The 23972-nt window shown below is 48.2% G+C and overlaps 2 protein-coding genes across 3 annotated transcripts; one reads left to right on the top strand and one right to left on the bottom strand.

Annotated features, from left to right (window-relative positions):
• The first annotated feature begins 46 nt into the window (after positions 1-46).
• FAM151B (family with sequence similarity 151 member B) lies at positions 47-10215 on the top strand. 2 transcript variants are annotated; one of them, XM_084225830.1, is made up of 6 exons: positions 47-108; positions 269-394; positions 1356-1512; positions 3983-4191; positions 6452-6587; positions 8183-10215. In XM_084225830.1, exons 1-6 carry the CDS (start codon positions 90-92, stop codon positions 8331-8333), a joined length of 798 nt encoding a protein of 265 aa, XP_084081956.1. In that variant the 5' UTR covers positions 47-89; the 3' UTR covers positions 8334-10215. The 2 variants fall into 2 exon arrangements, with proteins under 2 accessions (XP_084081956.1, XP_084081955.1); XM_084225829.1 differs by having other exon boundaries at positions 6410-6587.
• A 4418-nt stretch (positions 10216-14633) lies between these two features.
• On the bottom strand, positions 14634-16118 carry ANKRD34B (ankyrin repeat domain 34B; the record flags this gene model as incomplete). Its single annotated transcript, XM_084225919.1, has 1 exon — positions 14634-16118. The coding sequence occupies one exon, from the start codon at positions 16116-16118 to the stop codon at positions 14634-14636; it is 1485 nt and encodes a 494-aa protein (XP_084082045.1).
• Between the last annotated feature and the right edge of the window lie 7854 nt (positions 16119-23972).

Below are 23972 nucleotides of genomic sequence, written 5' to 3'. Positions count from 1 at the left end.
CCACCGAGCCCCGGCCCGGCTCCGCCCGGAGCGAAGGCGGCGGGACCCAGCCCCCGGCGGGGCGGGTCCGGGCCGGGCCGGGCCGGGCCATGGCGAGCGGGGAGCGGGGTGAGCGCGGGGGCCGGGCCGGGGCTGGCAGGGCTGGGCCGGGGCCGGGCCGGGGCTGTCTGGGGGCTGTCAGGGCTGGGCCGGGGCTGTCAGAGCTGTCTCGGGGCTGTCTGGGGCCGTGCTGAGGGCTGCCCGCCGTGTCCCCGCCGTGTCCCCGCAGGCGCCTGGAGCGAGTGGCCCGTGGATCACTTCCTGCGCACCGGGCGCATCGCGGCCAGGGACGGGGCCGCCGTGCGCTGGTTCCACGCCGCCAACAGCCGGGCCCGGGCCGCGGAGGCCGCGCGAAGTGAGTGTGGCACAGGCCCCTGCCTCCTCCCCTTCCTCCTCCTCCTCCTCCTCTTCCCCTCCCTCCTCCAGGATCCCCACGGCTGTTTAATCCCTCCGGGGCTGGGCGCTGCAAACCCCCCTGGGCAGTGCCAGGGCAGTTGCTGAGCCCCCTTTCCATGGGGAAATTCCTGCTGTGCCCACCCTGAGCCTGCCCTGGCCCGGCCTGGGGCCGTTCCCTCTCTCCTGTCCCTGTTCCCTGGAGCACAGCCCAAATCCCCCCTTTCTCCTCTCAGGAAAAGGTTGTGCAGAGCCAGGAGGGCCTTGGTGCGCCAGCCTGGGCAGCAGTGAGCTGTGTGTAAATTGATGTGAATATCTGACAAACACGTATTTGTGTAAATGTATATATCATATCCTTTATCCTGAACACCATGGCGAGCTCTTTTCTTTGTATTTCAGCCTTCACTGTGTGTGTTGGGTTCTCTGCAGAGCTGGTAGCATTGTGAGGTTCATTACATGAAGCTGTTTTGAAGAGCCTGAGCGCTCCTGAGACCCCTCTTTGCCTGTCGTGTGTGTGAGCTAGCATTTTCCTTGTTGGTTTGGGCAGTGAGTCAAGGGGAATGCTCATTCTCTGCCAGTATTAAATCCTGCACTCATCTTTCCTCTGGCAGGAACCCTGTTTCCAGAGGAAAAGATCTGAAATTTAACAGCACTGGATTCACATGTTGGATGCCCGTGTATCTGTTCCTGTGAAGAAAAAAACCCCACGTGGTTGCTTGGCCAAATGCACCCTCAGACATCAATTTTCACTTGGTTGTAGGCTTGCAAGGAGTTTAGTGACTGGGGACTCCCAGAATGGCAATATTCTGTGCCACAGAGAGCAGTTCCCGCTGGAGTGGGGGTGCCGGGCTGCTGTGGACAGACTTGCTGGTAATTGTTGCCCCGAAGCGCTGCAAGCTGAGGTTTAATTTCCCAACCCCCAGGCGATGTGCACATGGTGGAGGTGGATGTTGTCCTCCGGGGAGGGGACAGGGACCCCATCCTGGCCCACCCCCCGGACACCGACAGCGACATCACCCTGCAGGAGTGGCTGGCACAGATGGGCAGCACCAACAAAGGCATCAAACTCGACTTTAAGAGGTACCTCAACAAAAAGATTGTTCTGTTGCTTGCATTCTTAGTGTTACAATTCTACGGCTGTCTGTCAACCAAACTCCTCCTTATTGTGCAGTTTAGCATTCAGAAGCATAATCCATGTGGAAACATAGTCCATCACTCTCAAAGCACGGCAAGAACAAAACCTTTAAAAGTGTTTTGAACTACAAGTAATGATTTTTTTTTTTTTACTCAGTGAATTAGGTGCTGTGAGCAGAACTTTCCCATCGGGCAGGTGAAATGCTGGTGCCTCTCTGGAAGGCTCCTTTCTCTGCCCTGGCTAACTAGACATTCAGAGGTTTGATCACAGTTTGAACCATTAGCTGGTTCATTCTGGAGTGGCAAACACACCTAAAAGCCCCAGGAGAAGGCCTTGGAGGAGTTTGAAATGAGCTGTGATTTCCAGACATGCACCCCTCCAGCTCCTGACATGCTTTGTCTGAGTTTCCATGTGCTCAGTCTGTTTTGGCAGCAAATTACAAAGAGCTTCATCAGTGCTTAGGTACTCTATAGAAATGCAGAAACACCCCACGAGATAGTTGTTAAATGTGATTTATGCCTTTGGTTCTGTGTTGCACAGTTTTCATGTGAAAGTCCATGAAAGTAAAAAACATGGGCAGGCTAAATCCTTTAATTGTCACAGGATCTGTGTGTGTCCTTCTGGGCAGAGAAGGGAAAAGAGAGCAGTAAGCATTTGTTTGGGCTAATTTCTTGTCAGTTTGGATGAAGTTTTTTCTCCTATTTTATTTATTTTTTAAATTAAACTACCTACCTACCTTTCATTTTTCCACAAGGAGTTTACAGCCAAGTGGCGTGGTTCAAGAAAACTTTTAAAAGTTAGGCATTATAAAAGACTTATTATATAAAAACATTTAAAAGTACATCACACAGTGAGGATAGAGTCAAATAAGTGATAACAGATTTTGATGTTCCTTTGAATAATAGCTTATTGGATGCCATTCCTGAAGTGTTGGAGGAATGGCATTTCAATGGTGCTTTAAAAATACTTTTTAAGGTACTTTTTGTATCTCTGCTCTATCAGTCTGATTGACCACATAATTTCATTTCCTGCCGGCTTTGGCTCCTGAAATTAATGTATTCTGCAAAAGGTCTTCAGTGTCCCACCTCAGAAATGCCAGAATAATTTCACATGAAGTCAGCTGTAAGTCTGAATTTCCTAAATGCTGTGCAACAAAACCAGTGCTCTGGGGTTTGCAGTTTTTTGGGAGTGGATATTTTTGTTGTTATTGTTTTGCTTTGGTTTTTTTATTCTCTCTTTCCTCTCCCCACTGCATTGCCATTTTGCTTTGTGCTTTTTCCTCACTGCATTTCCTTACCCTCTGCAGCACAAGGGCAGGCATGCCCCTGGCCTGACAGTCCCTGGCAGGTGTGAGGACAGCAGGTGTTGTGGTCCCAGACTGTGTCAGAAGTGCTGCAGCCACGCCTTAACACCAGCCATCGCTGGCTTTTCTCCTGGAGAGCCTGGGCTCATCTCAGGGAGGGGAATTCCTGCCTCTGTGCAGCCTTCCCAACAGCACAAAAGGCAAAACACACAAAGGGACTTTGCAGAGGAAACAAGACAAGCAGCTCAGGGGACTGAACTAACCTAAATCCAAAACTCTGCCCGTAGTGATTTTACATTCCTCGATCTTACACCGTGCATGAGTCCATGGGCTGTGACAGAAATCACATTTTTCTTGGCGTTCATTTCTGTTCCTCATCTCCTTTCCTTCCACAGGGCTTTGAAAGTTGTGGTAGGCTAGAAGTAGGGGAAAGCTAGTTATGCTTTTTCTTGTGGCTGGACAGGACAGTAGGAATATGTGAGCAGAGGTTTTGTTAAATGCTCACAGGGTGTCTGCACTTGGTTCCCAAGTGATGCCAGCTCATATTTAACAATTTAATAATTATCTGTCAGATGATCACTGGACAGGCTGGCCTCTGTGTGCTGCCATGTTTTGGAGCTGTAGGACAAACCACAACCCGACATTAAATGTTCTATTGGGTGCCTTTTCTCTCTTTTAATTGCCTTAAATTGGTCTGTGTTGGTCTTTTTATTCTCCTAGCACGGGTGCATCACCTTGCATGGATCTGAAGGTAGCTGTGAGTCTGGATCTGCCTAGTCAGACAATCTTTGCCTCTTTGAGTGTGGTTGAGGTGGGGAGAGATGGCTTTCACTCTGGATTTACAGCATTTGTGGCTTTCGGGTCTGATGCAGCACAGGTGTTAGAGGCTGCAGTGCTTCCTTTGTTAAAAACCTTCTCAGGCCTGAGATGAAGAGGTGAGAAGGTTGGGGGTCGTGAGGTGAGGCCAGGAGGTGCTGGAGCAGGGGTGGGAGTCGGGGGTTTCACTCCCGCAGGGGCAGTCAGCGGATGGCAGCGAGCGCCGGTGTGCGGTGACACTGCGGTGACACTGCGGTGACACTGCCATCCCTGCCCTGCCCCGGTGTCCTGCACAGCCTGGCCGCCGTGGGACCCTCTCTGGAGCTGCTGGGGCAGGCGGGGCCGTGCCTGGACCGACCCGTGTGGCTGAACGGGGACATCCTGCCAGGGCCCCGCGGGAGCTGCGCGCCGCTGGACGCCCGCGCCTTCCTGGGCGCTGTCACCTCCTCCTGCCCCGATGCCACCCTGTCCCTGGGCTGGACCACAGGCTGCCACCGAGGGCAAGGTAAGGGCAGGCCTCCTTTGCTGCAGCTGGCAGCAGCCGTGGGCCGTGTCCTGGCTGGGAAATGCAGTGATTGTGGCACCCTGTCCTGGACACAGCGCTGTGCAGCCGTCAGCCCAGTGCTGCAGTGGCAGCACAGCTGGGTGAAAACCACGTCTTTTTGTTCCTAAAATAAGCTGGTTTGTGCTTCAGCTCCTTCTCACCCGCTGAGCACTTCTGAGGGACAAACTCCTTAGCCTCTGTGTCAGGGAGGGCTGTCCCTGAATCCTGGGAGCATTGATCTGGTGGTCAGAGCCCTATCATGCATCCTGAGAAAAAACAAATCAGCTGAAAATGTGGAACTTTATCTCTGCTTGTTTTGATCACTGAAGTCAAATTGTGGGTCAGCCTTATCCCTAACATTTCATTTCTCTTGGAAACTTGAATTTTTGCAGTAGACTTTACAATTTTCATTAATATAGGGTCTTCTTCACAGTCTTCCTCTTGCAATTCTCGTTGCGAGAAGCAGAGTCCCCTCCAATATTGTCTGGGGCCACCGTGTCAGGATTGTACATTAGTGCCATTGCTACTGACTCATTAGCAAGATTTAGTATTTTGTTGTATGATATACTGCAGTGTTATTAAAGTGTTCAGTGCTTTCTCCGAGGTATTTTCAGTGCAGGAAAAAATTGCTGGAAAATGCATTAGAAATACTGGGTAACCTGTGAAAACAAATTTCATTTTATCTCCATTCCAAATTTCAGTTTATGGAAATACTAAGTGAGGTTCTACTATAAAACTTAAGAAAACCAGCTCATTTGAGTGATTTCACCTGGAAGTTGCTGCTTGCCCCAGAAAACTTGTTTTAATTCTTAGTGTGTTTTTACTCTTTCTAGTCACTACACTCCATCTGAGTAATTGAGGAAAAAGTTATTAACTATTGTTACAGGATTTTCATAGCCTGTAGAAACAAAAGAACAGGTAAATATAATTTGAAATTGCTCCAGTCCTTATAAAAACCCCAGTAAAGGCATTTTCAGTATTTAGACTGCTTGATTGTAGCATTTTTAGGCACAGAATATTTTTGTCCGTGTGTGTTGATTTGTGTACATCTTCATTCCCAGTGGATTAACTTAAGTTTTTGTCCCATTTTTTTTGGTAAAGCTTTTATTTTTAAAGGGTCCCTGGCAATGTTAAACCAGGCCATATTGAAGTCAGTGGCAACAGAGGTTTTAGAGAAAGGGCAAAGATACGTTAAAGATGTCATGTTCTGTAGCTGCTTGTAAAGTAATTAAGTAAGTGTATGTAAAGTATGGAAATAAAGGTTTTCATAGCAAGTTCATTTTCCATGTGGATATTGCATGTATTGCATTTTTCCTCTGGGACACTTGCTGCTCAGAGCCATGAGGCAGTTTCAGGGTGGAATTGTGTGGTTTTCAGGAATGCTGGATCTGCAGGTTTTGTGTCTCCAAGGGACATCAGGGACCCAGGGCTGTGTCTGTCCCCAGGGGCTGTGTGAGCTCTCAGTGCCACCCTCCCTGTCTGTCCCCAGGGGCTGTGTGAGCTCTCAGTGCCCTCCTTGCTGTGTGTCCCCAGGGGCTGTGAGCTCTGAGTGCCACCCTCGCTGTCTGGCTGTGTGTCCCCAGGGGCTGTGTGAGCTCTCAGTGCCACCCTCCCTGTCTGTCCCCAGGGGCTGTGTGAGCTCTCAGTGCCCTCCTCGCTGTCTGTCCCCAGGGGCTGTGAGCTCTCAGTGCCACCCTCGCTGTGTGTCCCAAGGGGCTGTGAGCTCTCAGTGCCACCCTCGCTGTCTGTCCCCAGGGGCTGTGAGCTCTCAGTGCCCTCCTCGCTGTCTGTCCCCAGGGGCTGTGTGAGCTCTCAGTGCCACCCTTGCTGTCTGTCCCCAGGGGTTCTGAGAGCTCTCAGTGCCACCCTCCCTGTCTGTCCCCAGGGGCTGTGTGAGCTCTCAGTGCCCTCCTCGCTGTGTGTCCCCAGGGGCTGTGAGCTCTCAGTGCCCTCCTTGCTGTGTGTCCCCAGGGGCTGTGAGCTCTCAGTGCCCTCCTTGCTGTGTGTCCCCAGGACCTGTGAGCTCTCAGTGCCACCCTCCCTGTCTGTCCCCAGGGGCTGTGAGCTCTGAGTGCCCTGCTGTCTGTCCCCAGGGGCTGTGTGAGCTCTCAGTGCCCTCCTCTCTGTGTGTCCCCAGGACCTGTGAGCTCTCAGTGCCACCCTCCCTGTCTGTCCCCAGGGGCTGTGAGCTCTCAGTGCCCTCCTTGCTGTGTGTCCCCAGGCTACGAGTGGCCCGTGGTGCAGGAGATGTGGCGGCAGTGCCGCGCGCTGTCCCAGCCGGTGACGTTCGCGGTCAGGGCTGCGCTGGTGCCCGGCTCCATCCCGCAGCTGCAGTGGCTGCTGCAGCAGTGCCACAGGTCAGTGCTGCTCCTCAGTGTCCCTCAGCTCCAGGGCCAGCAGAGCCAGGCAGTGCCAGCCCTTGGGCCCTGGCCTGTCCTGACCAGCCCGGTGTCACACACCGCCCGGTGGCTTTGGAAATGTGGAAATTCTTCTTCTCCCAGTGCCTCATTTCCCACAGGCCTCAAAGCGTTGGAGTCCTCAGACAGAAGTGGTCACTATGAATTTCTCTGAAGTAATTAAATTCCAGAAGCTTGTTTTTCATTACCTACCATGAGGACTTTTAAATGGGGTGTAGGTGCGGAATCCAGTTCTGCTGCAAACATTTCCTGAGATGAATGTAGTTAAATAGGCTAAATAGTTTGATGTTGCAATTGGGTATTTATCCAATCTAAAGACTTCATATTGGATTCACTATTTATATTTTTGTAGTATTTTTGAGAAATGTCAAAGACGATTTCTAGATTGGAAGTCAGGTGTTTCCCTCCAAGCTAATTAATTTCCCCGAGGCACTTGAAATGTATTCAGTGGTTTTCATATAGAAACTTACATTTTCCTTTCAAAATCGTTCTTACCAACCCTCATTTCATTATAAAAATTATTCTTATGTCATAGAATGAGAATAAAACCAGCTTCCCACATATTGCCATTTACTCATCTTTTTCAGCTGTTCACCCTACCCAGAGTTTAATAAAACTGTTCCAACCAAGGTCAGAGACCAAGACAGAAAACTTAAAGGAATCTCTGAAAAATTTCTAATTATTCAGAAAAAACAGGGTGGACAAATTAAGCTTGATCTTCTTTTTTATGATGAAGACTCCAGACAGAAATTAGAATTAAGCTGTTAAAACTGGGAAATTGATTTAAAAATGTTATTGCTCTAAGAATGTATCCTATGAATTGTGAATCCTATGAATCAAGTATCATTGGATACAGACATTATTCCAACTGAAATACTGGAATTTTCTCTTTTACCTCCTCATAAAACTCACTGGGGGTTCTTCAGTGGCATGATTAGAAGACAGAAATTCCTGAGCCAGTTTTGCTCACGTACAACTGAATGTTCATTTATCCACTTTTAAAATTAATACAGTTTTATTAAACAAAAGGGAAAAATGATATATATGTCATGTGGAGGATGTGGAAATGCTTTAACTGAATAATGCTTTGGGGGACTTCAGTGGTTTTTTGAGAAGTTCTGTGCAAATAGTGAGAATTGGGTTAGGTGGCATCTCTACACATTGCTGATGTGACAAAGCACAGAGCACAACAATCACCTGCGTCTGGGATTGCATCATATTTCCTGTTTTGAGGCTCAGCTTGTGACTATTGATTAATTTATCAAACCTTAAATGCTCAGTCTGGTAAATTTTTTTGCTGGATATTTACCTGAGGTTTTTTATTTAAATCCCTCTGAGTTTTGGCAGAACAATCACAGAAAATTGGTCTGGAGGTGCAGTTGTTCGTATTTAATTACATTTGTAAAGTTTGGATGCTGTAATCCTGAGTATTTTTAGGAGTCTATTAGTGCAATATCTTTCTGGTTTACATGCTTTATCTTAACATACTCTTTTTCTCTTTGTTCTGTTTGTTTTCTCCCTTTCTCTGGAGATAGGTACAGCCTCACTGTTTGGACAGGAAAGGAGGATGTGTATTCTGTAGAAGACTTGCTTCTCATCCGAGAAAATTTTGATAAAAGTAGGGTTTATTATGACATTTTTGAGCCACAAAATTCTGAATTTAAAAAAGCCATTGGAATAGAATAGTAGATGCAAAGCAGGCAATGCCTGACCCTATAGCGCTTCACATTGTAAACCCTTTAAATGGGAGGATTTTTTAATTCAAAGAAATGCAATTTCCTTGCCAGAAGGGCCACGTTGAGCACGCCTGTGGTTATTGGAGGAGTTTTTGGCTGGCACTGTGTAGAAAGGCCTCTCAGACAGAAGTGCAGTGCCCTCCCCTTTGTCCCTGCTCGTGGCGGGGTGCGCTGGTGCCACACTCCAGGAGGGGAGGATGGCACTGCCAGCCCCTGCCCGTGGTCACCCTGCCCGTGGTCACCCTGCCTGTGGTCACCACCCTGCCCATGGTCACCCTGCCCGTGGTCACCCTGCCTGTGGTCACCCTGCCCGTGGTCACCCTGCCCGTGGTCACCCTGCCCATGGTCACCCTGCCTGTGGTCACTGGGCAGGGCCAGAGCAGTGCCAAGGCCAGCGAGCAGCCCTGGCTGGTGCTGTCAGCTGGGCTGGCTGTGGCAGCAGGACAGCGCTGTCCCCTCACCTGGGCTGTCCCCTCACCTGGGCTGTCCCCTCACCTGGGCTGTCCCCAGCAGGGCTGTCCCCAGCAGGGCTGCAGGGACATTCCCCATGGCTCTCAGACCCTCTGGGTGATGGCAGCTCGGCCCTCACTGGGACACTGCAGCCCTGCAGCTCTCAGAATTCTCCACAGTGGAAATGTCCCAGATAAAAGCTAAACCCCTGCTAACCCCTGCAGGAAGAGCCTGACCTGGTTCGTTAAAACCATTTATTCCTCTTTTGCTGCTGAGGTTCCCCAAAATTCACGCAGAGACACCAGCCCTGTGGGATTGGTTCTGCCAACACCACAAATGATACCAGGAAAACCAAAGGTTTCTTCCACAATCACAGAGGACATTTTAGCTTCTGAATAACAGCTAATGCCCTGAGAAGCATTACTTTGTCAACTTCTTGTCCTCCTTTTCCCGTTCCTCTCACGTGGTTCCTGTGGGAATTTCATTAACTCTTCTGTTAACATAACAGGTACTGTACACGACATTTTACAGTACTGAAGTAAATTACAGTAATTTTTGGCTCTTACATGGCATTAGTACAGCTGTGATAGAAAAGGTTTTCTTAATCCTAAATCTTAAATTATCGTGGTCTCACATTAAAATTCAAGACTCCCTTTTGTAACCTACTACTCCTGTGAGAGATTTATCTAATAGTTGTTTTCTCTTATTGAGGGGTAGAGCTTTCTTTATTTTGGTCATCTACTAAGGTGTGCGTGGCTAAAATTAGGAACAAAGTTTTCCACATAAGGAAGGAAAGTACCTGATTATACTTGGGATAGCTAAACAGAGTACTTGATTTAATGTACTCACTCATAAAGTGAGTGGCAGTAACCACCAAAGGGTCAGGCTTGGCTGTGTGATTTCTGCAGTGAGTTTGGAGAAGCGATTAAATCTTCAGGTGTGGCTTGTGGCAGGCAGTTGCATTCATTGATTTGCAGGATTTCATCTCTCAGTGGTAGGCCTCTCTGGGAACACAGGCACACGTTTTTCTGCTGTTTAGAAATCTTCCCACTGACCAGTTCTCACCTGAAGTACTGGGATTTCTTAAAACTCATTAAACTATTAAGTAAATTGATCAGCAACTGCCAGAAGTATTTTTAAGGAAGAAGTATATCTGAGCAATATCTGTGGATGTTAGGAAACAAGATAATCAGATAAAAATAAAGAAGACATCATCTGGATTACCAGGAAATGGCTATGTGCTGAATACGATCATTCTGTACGGATTATTCTATATATATGAATTTCTGTAAGTAATTTTACCTATCTTTGCTAGTCCCCTGTGAAATTGTTTATGTCAGTCTAGTCTGACTTGCACATAAATAAATTAATTTGATTGTGTTTCTCTGTATTTATTCAAATGCTCTCCTAAAATAAAATGTGTTGCTGTGGGGCTGGCAGGGAGACATTAATGTGGTTTTAAAATGTATGTACAGGTTTATTTTTAAAAGCCAACAGGTTTTTGAGAGAAGGCAGGCTGTAACTCACTCCATCTGCGAAATTCGCATGAAAGTGTTCAAAATTGCTAATGCTTTCGGGGAAAAAATACAGGAATTGACTGCAGTTCCTCAGCGTGCCTCTGTGTCTGGGCTTCAGGAACTTGAGAATAAATAGCCCCGTGTACATTTCTAGAAAATATCTCTGGTGTTCAGCGAAAGATCCCAGCATCATTTTTAACCAGCTGGACATAATCTGTGGGACAAAACCTCTGGATTAACAGGAGCTCTGCAGCTGCCTGCGTCATCAGTCCTTGAAATGCCTGGCTCAGGTAACAGGTGCTGCTGAGAAACAGGAATTTTGCATATTTACACATATACATATGTATGTGTATATTTATATCTGTATGTCGGGGAGCTTTTTCACAAAAAAGGTCACCTTGTGTACAGGAATAAAAGACCCGTTGTCTTTCCAAGAGGGTTGACAGCTGGGTGTTTTATGGGAATATTTAGTGATGACAACTGGAATTTTATCCCTTTGACTCTGAAACGCCCCCCTGAGCTTTCTTAAGGTGTTTCTTTATGAAACCTGATTTCCTTGAAGTGAGTGCAGTGGCAGTAGTATTTTACAGTGAAAATGTAAGAATATTTATAAATCCCTTGCTTTCGTTGGGAAAGTAGTTAGTTCTGCTGTATATGGCATGCAGAGAGATAATGTCTTACATGGCACTGATAAGGAGAAAAAAGACATTTAGTGCCTACTTAGTTTACTGGTTTTCTTGTATAGCTGCATCAAATTACGGCAATATTCTTTTGGAAGTGCTGTGTAGTTGTAAAAGACAAAGATCACAACAAAGCAATTACTTCTTAAAAGCAAAACCAAATTAAATGTGCGGGGAAAGATATTTTGAAGCCTATGTTTTGAACATTGCACCTTAAACACAACCTTGAAAACTGCTAGTTTACAACATTTTTGTGTAGTGACTTGCTGCTCTTAAACTCTTAAACCAAAATAATGGGAGTTCTTATACAATCACTGCTTTTTGTGAAGCCTCCACTATTTGTTTCGAAGTTACTTTCATTGTATGGTTTCCACAGCATTCTGTGGAGAAAATGAAGAGGAGAAGGAAAAAGCTGGGATAGTTTCCCACCTTTCCCAAGCAGGCAGGTGGGTTTGAAATCCTGTGTGCCTTGGGGGTGTGTGGCTGTCGCTCAGCCGGTGTCACCGGCGTGTCACCGTGTCACCGCAGCGCCTGGGGGCCACTGAAGCTGCGGAGCCACAGCCCTGCTCCCCAGCAGCCCCGGGTGCTTCCTGTGCCGGGAGCCACCAAGGACACCGAAAAGGCTTGTTTTTAACCCAGGATTTAACATCAGGCACTCGGGTCGGGCTGACCGTGCTTCGCTGAAAAGAACATCGGGGTGGCTGGGAAATGTCATGGATTCAGGCTTCAAAGATAACACAAGTGCGTCTCTGCTCCACAAGTGGAGCCACAGGAAGCTTCCGGCAGGTGGAGAGAGCCTCTCTCGCACCATACTCTGGACAAATTTAGCTGTATTGGATTAAATTGAAGTAACTGTTCCCATTTTCTTGTACAGAGGCAGCCTGAGAAACACTTCTGAGTGAGTACCTTTTGCAATGACTCATCATTTCCTGAGTAGTGAATAAAAGCATGTGCTTATTTCCATGTTCCCTCTGAGGGGGAAAAATAACTTTTATTTATTCAGCATAACAACAGCAAGAGAACAAAGCTTTTTCCTTTGAAGGTCACTTGTAACAGTAACACAAACAATAATATTAACACTTCACGCTACTTTGCATCACAATTAATCACAAAATACTGGTAACACTACCAAAAAACTTCCCTTTTCAAGACACTTGCCACTTCCCTCCATTGTCTGAGCATTTAATAGAAAAATTTAAGGGAGCCATAGTCCCAGATACGTAATTAATTTTAAAATCAAAACAGCATAAATTGGGCTTCATACCCTCAGTAAAGATACCAGTTAGAACACCTGGTGATAGTCAATTTCTTCTAAGAAAGAATTTTTATTTTTTAAAGATCTATTTTCCCCTTCAAATATTTAATTTTTTTCCCCTTCACAAAGTTAAGTGAGAGATGAACAGGTGAGAACTTGCCATTTCCTTTTGTATTATCATAAAAACATTTGGAAAGTGTATTCTATGTAGGGATTAATTTGTACTCAGTTAATACTGACATAGGTTGTTCCACATAATTTCTGTATCATAAAAATATGTCCACATAATCCTTTTTTGTACCTGGTGTACACAGGGCTTGATCCAGGAAAATCTTCTGAAGAAAAAGGCAGAACCTGAATGGAAACAAATACTCCCAAGAAGTTATTTACAGAGAGTATATGTTTATAATCCCCTTTACATGGTTTAATGTTTAGAATCCCCATTAATTTGTTTTATGGTGATGATCCCCATTAAATATTTGTATGTTTGTGATCCCCTTCAAATTGTTTTATGCCTCCGATCCTCTTTAAATTGGTTTATGTTTACGATCCCCGTTGCACTCTTTTATGCTTAAGATCCCCGTTAAATTGTCTCCTACTAAGTGCAAAGCTACATAACATTACAGGCTTTTTTTAGGCAATGTTAGATTTGGTGAACTTTGACTGAAGCTGCAACATACCCACTGAGTATTTCCAGGAAATAAATACCTAATTTCAGTATACTGAAATTCACATTACACAGACACAATTTCAATACAACTAATTTCTGTAAATTACAACAACAGGACACATTCACTTTTTCTCAAAATTTAGAAGATGAGATCTCAATGCTAAATGCAATACCAGAAATCCAGCATCTATAGGATGCACACAAAGACAAGGGAGACACTCGGAAACACAAGACACTAAAGGAAAGAAAGATTTTTAGATAGAGATACTTAAAAATATGCAGTAGCTCAGAGGCTGCAGAGGACTGCTTTCCACTTGTGGGAAATTCAGCCCTCTGTTTCAAATTAGGCAAAATGTGGGTTTCCATCTCCCAGGTGAGTTTCATAATTAGACTCACAGGATCACGGAGTGTTTTGGGTTGGAAACCATCTGAAATAAAAGCCCATCTCATTCCAAGGCCCCTGCCGCAGCAGGGACACCATCCACTAGACCAGGTGGCTCCAAGCCACTGGAACATGCCCAGGGATGGGGCAGCCACAGCTTCTCCGGAGAAACTGTGCCAGGGCCTCACCTTCCCTGAAGTGTTGGGTTATCTTTTTTGGGTCTGTCTGAGCGGGAGGACAGAGCTCCTCCCTCCTCCCAGGTGTGTGTGTGTGTGTGTGTGTGCAGTGCCCCTGCTCGTGCAGACACCCTGGGTGTGTCCCGGTGTCCGTACCCGCTGAGGAGCGCTATCACTGGGGCAGATAGCCCCAGCCTGCCGGGCAGGTCTCCTTTGGGGAGCTCCAGAACTGCAGGAGGCTACAGAGCCTGTTCCAGGCGCACGCTCTGCCCCCCGCACCCTCGCTTTTCCCAAATAAAAGCGCTTTTTCTCACTTTCCTGAATTAAAACAATCCCTCTGGAGCGGATTCCAGAGGCTGCAGCTGCAGCAGCCCGCGGTGCGCGGTGCCGGGGACAGCCTGAGCGGGGCTGGCTTGCGGCACACCCCGGGCAGGTCGGTCAGTCGCCCTGCTGGCTCCCGGCAGCGCTGCAGAGCTCCAGAGCTGCCACCGCCCGCTCCCGGGGCCAGCCGGGCTCCGGGCCACGCTGCCAGCCCGCAGCCGGGGCTCCGCAGGTAGCACAGCCATGCGACACCAGTGTCACCATCTCTGACGTGTCTGCGAGGCTGCAGCGGCCAGGAGACACTGCCGGTGCGCGCCTGCTGCCGCCCGCCCCGCCGCACGCCGCTGTCTCGGGGGTTTCTGCGTATATACAACCTGGACACGCGCAGTCCGGTGTCCAGCATCGCAGGCAAACGCTTCAGGGTCCCAAACTCCACGTGCACCGCCCTCTCTGGGTGCTGCAAGGGTGTGCGTTTGGGGAAAGCTAGGAGGGCTAGTATTTACAATCTACAATGAGAACTGCAATGCTTAAGAACTGTTGTGGGTTTTCTGTCACAGGCCAGTTGAAAACTTTACAAAGCCAGCAAAACAAACATTCCTTAGTTTGCAGAAAACAGCTCATTAAACGTCTTTTCATTTCGTTTCTGAGCTGTACCACTCATCCCGAGGCAGACATTACTTTACATCACAGACCTGCTCTATTTTGTGATACATACCATTACAGTCAAGAACTGCAGTGAATATTTACATAAAGATCCCCTTTGCTCTCCTGTTAAAGAATCAGCGACTGCTGAATCTGCTCAGACTGTGATCTGCTCATACGGCCTCCTCCGCAGCAGATTCGTCTCTTTGGTCCCCTTAGGGAAAGCAGATCCTGGGGGCACTAAGTGAGTTTGGCCATAAGAAATCATTCCAGAAACTGTGTTTATGACAGTGAGCTCTGGAACTGGGGGGCGGGGGCTCACATTCAGTGGAGGCAGAAAACCTGGCCTCGTCTGATCCAACACTAAGGCTCCTGAGCCCTCTTCCTCCAGAGGAGCCTGATTTCTGCCTCTTGGAGGAACAGGAGACATCTCCAGACCTCTTCTTGGACTTGGTAACAATGTCTGGTATGTAGGAAGAATCTCTTTATTTCCTTTTGATGACTTACTACCTTTGGTATCAGCAGCAGGAATTAGACTGTTAGTTAACTGAGAACCGGAGATGTTGTAATTTGCTTGTCCACTTCCTTTCTTGATAATATTGCCAAGGTCTGAAAGTAAGCTGATTTGTCCCAAACTGGCATCCATGCCCATGGGAATCTCACTGGGGTTATGTTTCTCTTCAACAACAGGAGTCTGATAGTTTATCGCATCACGCAGTGCTTTCCTTGACATGGTTTGATCAGAGGTTCTCAGTACCTGAGCAGTGTCTTTCCTGTCTCCACTTTCATGACTGGTGGTGACACTCTTGCACAAGTCAAGGCCACCGACTCTACAGGAGAGCTCTTCCATGGGACTGATACTCCGAAGTTCTTGTGGAGAAGCAATTTTCCTCTGCTGGAACACTGCTGGACAGCACTTTAGCCACGGATCACACTGCAGCACCTGCGTCAGCTTGAAGCGTGCTGGTGCGGAGCTGGATTTGGTCATCAGTGGCGTTCTTTCAGAGGAGTTGTCCCCCTGCTGCCCACCATACAGCTCTTTATAGCTGAATGGGTCTTCTGGACCCTCGTGCGGTTCTATCTCTGATGGGGAGGTGCAGTCAGCTGGGGAAGCGCATTCCTCAAGGTCTGGAGGAGGCACGTTCAGGTACTGCTTTGTCTTCTGCCTCCCCGAGGCGGACTTGTCAGTGGTGATGATGATGACCTCTTTCCCTCGCGCCTTGCAGGCCTTCAGCAGCAGCTCCAGCGTGTCTCTGTCGGCAGCGTTGATGGCGTACACCAGCGCAGAGCAGTTGGAGTGGTCTGGCAGGCTGGGGTCAGCCCCGCTCATCAGCAGCAGCGACACCACCTCGGGGCCTGCCTTCTCCAGGCAGGCGTGCATCAGGGCCGTCTTGCCCGACTTGTCCTGGATGTTGGGGTCAGCCTTGTTGTCCAGCAGGTACTTGACCATCCTGGCCTTGCTGGCGCTCTGCAGGTCGGCGTGCTGGGTCATGCAGGCCACCATGAGCGGGGTCTCGCCGCGGCTGTTGCTCTCGTTGACGTAGGCGCCGCCGTCGATCAGCAGCCGCGTCAGCCGCAGCCGCCGCTGGTACACGGCCTTGATCAGCGAGTAGCCCTCGGGCGGCACGTCCACCGCCTCCATCGCCCTGCTCTGCCCTCGGCACCTGCCTGGCCTCACTGCCACACGGGGCTGCCTTAGAAAGCACACGGGCCCCCGGGGAAGGAGAAGGAAAGGGGGAAAAAATAACAGAGGGTTTAACTGCGCTAATTGCTCCTGGAAACGCCCTCATATTTTGTGAAAAAACTATGAAGGGAAGAAAAGAAGAAAGGTTTTCCCACCCTTTGGACTTATAACAAATGTGTTGAAAACTTAAAAAAACCCCCTTTAATATAATGACAGTGTTTATATAAGATTAAAGCATGACTGTCACCTTACTTTCTGACTATCCTTTACACAGTCCTCCCTGAGCAGACAGTATCAGCTCTACAACAAAAGAAACATTTGACAACATCAAAGAGAATCAGGAAGTTTCACACAAAAAATTAAGAGCTTAATTAACATTAAGCATAAGTAACATACATAACAATATACATTCGTAAATAACAATATACACTCATATAAGAATGTATACCTGCAGACATGCAACTAAAACTTCTTTGTCTTGTATATGCTTGTTTACCTGTGTGTAGGGAAAACTTCTAGAGAAAAAAAAATTCTTTAATCATTGGCAGACCAATATTATTCCAATACAAGATTAGATATGCATTAAATGATTACATTCATTTATTTAAAATGTTTTTCTAGAGAAATAAAAATGTTTAACTGGTTTAACTGTAAAGGCAATTATTTATTCATTTTTATTAATCACTGAAAACACTAGTAATGTTCTGATGTAATTTCTGGCAGTAATTTCATTCAGTTTTACTGTGAATACCAAAATCGAAGGATGACCTCAATATACTTTGTTTCAAAAGTCTAACAAGCAAAAAAAAAAGAGAGTTAGATTTACTCCCTGGAAATCTGGGGAGGAAATCTGACTTTGATGGGTGGCTTGTTTTTTCACCCCTCTGTCTTGATAAAACATTTTTAAAAGGTAATTGCATCGAAATTACTTTAGGAATTCACTCCATTATAATAAAAGTACAGGACTCAGTACTGTCTACCTCAGCTTTCATTGAAGTGCAAATCATTATTATGGTTTTTATGTGTTTTTACAAGTAATGTATTCACAATTATTGTAAAGTCTTTTATAAATGTATCCAATCAATTTGTGCATTTAGGTTTCCAGAAGGAAACTGCAGAGAAATACTGGTAGACAACACACATGTTGGAATTCTGGTTGTGCTCTCCCCTGGTTTTGACCTACCTGGAAGTTGTTGGTGATTTTACATTCCTTTTCTATTCATCTAAAGGTCCTCTGATACTTAACTGCTCCCTTTGCTTAAGTGATGGCATATAGCTTTTATTACATAAGCCTTTCCATCTGTAGAAATACCTTTTATGGCCAAAAGAACATTAAATATTACACAGGCATGGAGAGAGAATATTGCTACCTGAAGTGGTGCAGCAGGTCAGGGCTGAAGGTGAGGCTGCTTCTGTGGCATCTCCTCTAACCCCTCCTGTTGCTGAAATTTGATGTTTCTGCCGACTTCAGCAGGACTGCTGGTCTGAGGGGGGAAGGCTGACCTAAGACAATAGCTGAAGTGGGAAAGTTAGGAGTAAATGGGGTTGGCAGGTATGAGCTTGCCTGGAGAAAGCCTGAGACGTTTCTGTGCAGAGAAAAGTGAAGAGAAGATTCATGAAATGAGGAGGAGAAACACACAAATTCTTCAGAATCAGATACTCTACCATCAAAAGAGAGTGTTGCAGGTTCACAACTGGAACAACATAATGCAGAACACACTCCTGAGTGCTGGATGACAGCCACAGCTTCATCTGTTAATCATATCACACCTGGACTGGCTACAACCTGCTCCAAAAACCCCACAGCTGGCTTTTTTGAAGGGAAAGACCACCGGCCAAGCAGATTCCCTAAAACAGTAATTTATTGGATAATTCATTGCAGATCGGTGCTGAACAGATTGGGATTATACAGCATTCCTAAATTTAATTAACTGCCATGTCAGAGGCACTCCATGAATTAGTTCCTAAGATATCAGGACTGACACAGGTGTCTCTCACCTGTGGAGGTAAACTTTGAAAGCAGCTTCAGGCTTTAAAGCAGTTTGAGGAATGAGGAACTTACAGAACTCAATGTGTGACACTGATGCATGAGCTGGTCTGTCAAATCACCCACAAATTCCTCTTATTCTTGTGCAAATAATATTCCTGCACAGTGCTGTTTAGAAAGGGCTTAGCTTTGTTTTCAAACAGCAATATTGTCCTGGAAAGTACTCTGAGACAAAATATCACCAGGCACCTCATAGTATGAAAACCTGGTTCTGAATCTAATAGTCTAATCACAGCACTGAGGGGGAAAGAGCCCATCAATGTTATAACAAATAAACAAATGAAGGCAAAAGTGTCATGAATGCGTGATATGAATGAAGGAGTCCTTGCAAAGTATTCCTCACCTGTTTAATGTGAGAGCCAGATTTCCTGCCCTCCGAGCCTCAGCACCCTCACTGTTAAACAAGCTCTCACCGTTGTGTTTAGAGAGTCTAGAATCATTCCAGTGAAATTGTCATTGATTCTCATCTCGGAAAAAAGCTTTCACACTCAAAGAGCATGAGCACTTCGGTATTTTTATGATTCTTCATATACACATTAAACCCGGCAAATTCAGTCAGGGTAGTAAAAACTTGTTTTGCTACTTTAAATTTACCACGTACGAGTTACTTTTGACTTACAAAAATTCCCATTCCAACGCTGCCAAAACTGCTTCGCCAGCACCACCCCAAAGTTTCCACCGCAACTCGCAACGCGACGGCTCTAAGGGGCTCCTGAGCGGAGCCGGGAAAGAGCAGGGACCGCAAACTTCTCGGCAGGGAGAAGCACACACAGCAGCAACACGCAGACACCACGAGCACGAGATGAAGGCTGCGAGAATTAGTTTAAATACTTTACCGCGCCGTCGGCGGCGAGGCGGCAGCGCCGTTCCCTGCGCGCTCGGCTCCGCTGCGGGCGGACGGGACGGAGCCGCCGCTCCTGGCGCTCCCGGCGGCGCCAGCGACACCGGGACACTCGGCAGCGCCGGGACACCGAGCGCCGCCCCCGGCACCGCCCTCGGCCTCGGCGGGGCTGCGCTGCCCCTCCACAGCCGCTGCCCCGCGCAGCCCCCACCCCCGGGCCCACCCCCGCGCCCGCGGGCCCGCCCTGTGCCCCACGGCTGCTCCCCGGCCCCACAGCCGGCCCCACAGCCCCTCACAGCCGGCTGTGTCCCCTCACACCCTCAGCACCCCACGGCTGCTCCCCGGCCCCAGAGCCGGACCCACAGCCCCTCACAGCCGGCTGTGTCCCCTCACACCGTCAGCACCCCACGGCTGCTCCTCGGCCCCAGAGCCGGACCCACAGCCCCTCACAGCCGGCTGTGTCCCCTCACACCCTCAGCACCCCACGGCTGCTCCCCACAGCCGGACCCACAGCCCCTCACAGCCGGCTGTGTCCCCGCACACGCTCAGCCCCCCACGGCTGCTCCCCGGCCCCACAGCCGGCCCCACAGCCCCTCACAGCCGGCTGTGTCCCCTCACACCCTCAGCACCCCACGGCTGCTCCCCACAGCCGGACCCACAGCCCCTCACAGCCGGCTGTCTCCCCTCACACTCTCAGGACCCCCACATCCATACCCGACACCCCTCACACCCCAGATACCCCACACACCTCTTACACCCCAGATACCCCTCACACCCCACACCCCCCCACACCCCTCACCCTCCTCGCACCCCACCCAACCCACACACCCCTCAGACCCCTTGAAACCTCTCCCACCCCAAATACCCTTTACACCCCCCCACCCCTCACACCCTTCACTTCCCTCGTCCCCCACACACCCCTCAGACCTGTCAGACCCCACACATCCCACACCACCCTGCTCTTGCCCACCCCTCCTGTCACCCCACACACCCTCAGACCTGCACCCTCCTTCTCTCACACCGTCCCACAGCTCAAAGCCCCACACACCCCGTCACCCCACGCCTCCTGACCCCCGGCCCCGTCCCCTGTCACGCCCCCAGCCCGCAGCACCTCCGGGGATTGCCCTGGTGCAGGTGGCTGCTCCGGACAGAGGCAGCACCGAGGGCTCCCTGCCTGTGCTTTGTGATCTCCTGTCGGTGCAGCCAACGGAGGAACACACCGAACACCCTCCTCAGCACCACGCTGCTTCCAGCCACCCAGGCAGGATTTAAGAGGGCTGAGAGGAAGCTGAGCCCAAGGAGATGCTTCCCTCAGGTGTGACCAAGTCTGACTTTGCAGTAATTCCTGGTTAGTTTCACAGGCTAGCATCCTATGAAATTTCAAAGCACAAAGACACTTCTTGGTTTCCATGCAAGCTTAGGACGCCTCCACAACAACACAGTCTGGCTGAGGCTGGAGGGGATCTCTGGAGGTCATCCAGTCCAAGCCTCCCGATCACCCAGGAACACCCTGCCACCATTTGCTTAATGCCTCCAAGGACAGAGACTCCACAGCCTTTCTGGGCAGCCTGTGCCGGTGCTCGACAGCCCTCAGAGGTTTCCCGGGGTTCAGAGCCTTAGCTCTGTGCCCGTTGGGTCTTTCCCTGTCACGCAGCGCTGCTGGAAGGATGCAGCTCTGTGTGTGTGCATTCTCCTCTGGTGTACAGCAGTGAGACCCCTTCTGGGCACTGTTTCTTCCAGGCTATCCAGGAGCAGCTGCCTGAGCCTCTTTGCTTCTGACAAAGAGCCTGTGGGCATCTTCTGGGACACAGAACAAGGATGTTCTCTGCAGAAATCCAGGCGGGCCCTGCCCACGCCTTCCTCGGCTCATGGCAGGAGGTCTGCAGGTCAGCCAAGCCCGGCTGCCCTGGAGCAGCCAGCCTGACCCTTGCCATCCCTGCGCTGTGCTGTGCTCTCTGCAGTTGCTGTGTGCCTCTGGTGGTGCTTACGGCGTGCTCTCTCACGTATCCGTGAGCCACAGGCCCTCCTGATGGTCCCCAGAGGCTGCAGGGGGGTTTCCTTCGAGGGCACCTGGCAGGGAATCCTCGCTGCTCACACGGGGCTGTGTGAGACCCTGCCGGCAGCCCTCACGGTCGCCTCGCCGAGCCTGTGTGAGCACACAGCTACCAGGCGAGCGCAGCAGGGCAGGCGAGGGTCAGCTGGCAGCCAAACAAGCCACCACGGCTGGACAATGAGCAGCTAGCCACAGCACAGCACCCAGCTGCACAGCACTGAGCTCAGCACTGCAGACAGAGAAGGTTCCAGGAGCAGTGTGAAGGGGATTTGTGCCTTGCTATTTTTTAAAAGTGCACGTCAGGATCAATGAGAAGCCACCATGACTAAGAGCTGGATAAATGGTATGAATAAGCCACTAAGACAAACAACATTCCAAGGGCAGGTTCCTCAGTTACTCTTTAACCTTCTCTTTCAAAAACTAAGTTGGGAGAATGTCCACAGATGTTTTGGGGCTTTTTCTGCCCATGGTAAGATTCTACTTGTTGTTTTCTTTTCTCCCCTACCTCATCCACATTCTTCATACTCAGTGTTTGCCATGCAGCCTCAGAAAAGCTTGTGTACTGAGCACCACTCTTGAGGAGTTTACTGCTCTTCACAGTCCTGTTGCTGGGTTAATTCTGTGAGATGGAGAGGCACTGTACACTTGCGTATATACCAGCACTGCCGCTGCTGAAACAGTACCACTTCTGTAGTTCTTGCAGCTCTAAATGTCCCCTTTCTTATTCCTCCTTCCATCCTTGCTCGCACTGTGTTGTTGAGCTTGATAGCCAACATGAATCATTGACCAAAAAAAAACCCAAAAAACCCGCGTATCAAACCAGCTCTTGGAAGAACACTTTTATGAAGATAATTAGATTTTTTTCTTATAAACATCACCATGGATACTCTTGGTTGGACAGAAAAACAACTACTGGTATCAAGAAGTTCCTGCTAAAAGTGAAGGAAAGTGGAAAGCCAGAGCAGGCAACACATCTCTGAAGCACAAATTTTATTATAAGACACAGAAGATGTTTGCATATGCACATAGCATTTTTGTTTATCACACTTCTCGGTAGCCCTCTCCTGTATTTCACTGACAGCTGGGCTACCTGGATATGTACCAGGAGAAAGTTCCATGGCTGCAGACTTCTAATAATAATTTTAATTAATTAGAAATGTTTGTCACAAATGGATGTTTTAGGTTTCTCAAAGAATCACTGGAAAAGGTACTGCCAAACCAGGTTTAAGAGAAAAGTGAAAGTGCAACAATGCGACATGCTTCACTCTACTACTCACATTTCAAGCACAGAGATCAAAATCTAGAATCAATCAATCTAAAATTAAAACCAAACTAAAGCAATATATGTGGAGGCTGAGGACAGGAGAAAGAGTAAGAATGGGAAAGGGCGAGGATGCAAAGGAATAAGGGAGACCCTGCCACTGAGTTACAGGGTTCACAGTGGACCTCCCTGCAAAACATAGCCTCAGACTTGACCAAAGCTTTACGCCTAAAGATTTTAACAGCACTTAAACATAGTGGCACTGAATTAATAGCCTAATTCAAACAATTTAACAAAGGACTCTGTAGAATTTACTTGAAGCATGACAGTAACTCACAGGCCTGACTTACAGATCTAGCGCATTTAGGAATCAGAGAGCAACATTCCTACTCCATTTACTGCAGCACATTCACAGTCACACACTCACGGAGCCAGAGCCTGGTCAGGTGTGCACAATCCCCTGTACAGCTTCATCCCGATGGGAAATGCCCCCCAGATCAGGGAAGGACTCACTTAGCACCCATGTTTGTAGGGTCACAGTGTTAGTCATAGCAACATTCCGTCCAGATTGCAATTCGGCATGGCAGCTTTCTCTGAATGTTCATCAAGGAAAATGTTCATCCACTTGGACTTGCCATCAGCCAGCACCAGATCCCGGGGGCAGACAGTGTCTCTGGTAGCTCAGGAGGAGCTCAGCCCTCGAGGTGCTGCTCATCAAGGCCACGACCTAATGAGCATTTCTGAGATCACAGCATGGCTCCTGGTGGGTGATTCTCGATAAACTGTGCTCAAATATGGGCAGGCCGGCAGGCAAATGACATATTTAGTTTTCTGGACGCCAGTTGTCAGCAAGTTGCAGGAAGCCCAGCACTGGACTGCAGCCTGGAGCCCAGAAGCCCTGCTTTGGGAAGGCAGTCTCAGAGCTGAAAGCCCTGGCTTGGCACCTGTGGGGCCTAAGCGTCATCAGACACAGTCAGGCCTTTCCTGTGTCCTTGGGGATCCTGGCAATCAGCTAGGTCAACTGCTCCACGTTGTTCATAGGAAGATAAAAGAAAGGAATGGAAATAGTTAAATTCGATCTGACATCCTCACCCCCTGCCCCAGTTTTGGATTTTGCTTCCCATGAGAAATTGTAAACACTTTGTCATGTCTGTTTGGTACTGGCCAGCCTCAGCCTACACAAGCAAAAACTCATTCAAGGGAAGGAGCCATGACTGCTTACATATGCAATTACTTACATATTATTTCATTGCCCTCGAAATTGTTGAACATGACATAATGTAACATAAGTAATTCTAGTAATTCAGTTACTTTATTATGTATTAGTGCATAGAATTATTTTCAATATGGTGAATGAATGGAAAAATATAGAAGCCTAATTAACTTGGTTTAGTTGGGACGACTGAAAAAAAACCCAAACCCCGAAATCATTTTTATGATATAATAATTTGGTATATAATAAAAATAAATACATGAAATACTTAAATACATTCTAAACCATTGGGTACAGAGGCATATGTTTACTGTAGCAGAACAGTTTGCTGAGAGGAACACACACGCTCATGTTGTAAACAACAGTGTTCTTAAAAATATATCTAAAATGTTACAGG

This window comes from Fringilla coelebs (genome assembly GCF_963513975.1).
Source record: "Fringilla coelebs genome assembly, chromosome: Z".
NCBI lineage: Eukaryota > Metazoa > Chordata > Aves > Passeriformes > Fringillidae > Fringilla > Fringilla coelebs.
Note: the sequence above shows the minus strand (reverse complement) of the source record. Positions and strands in the feature narration are given on the sequence as shown.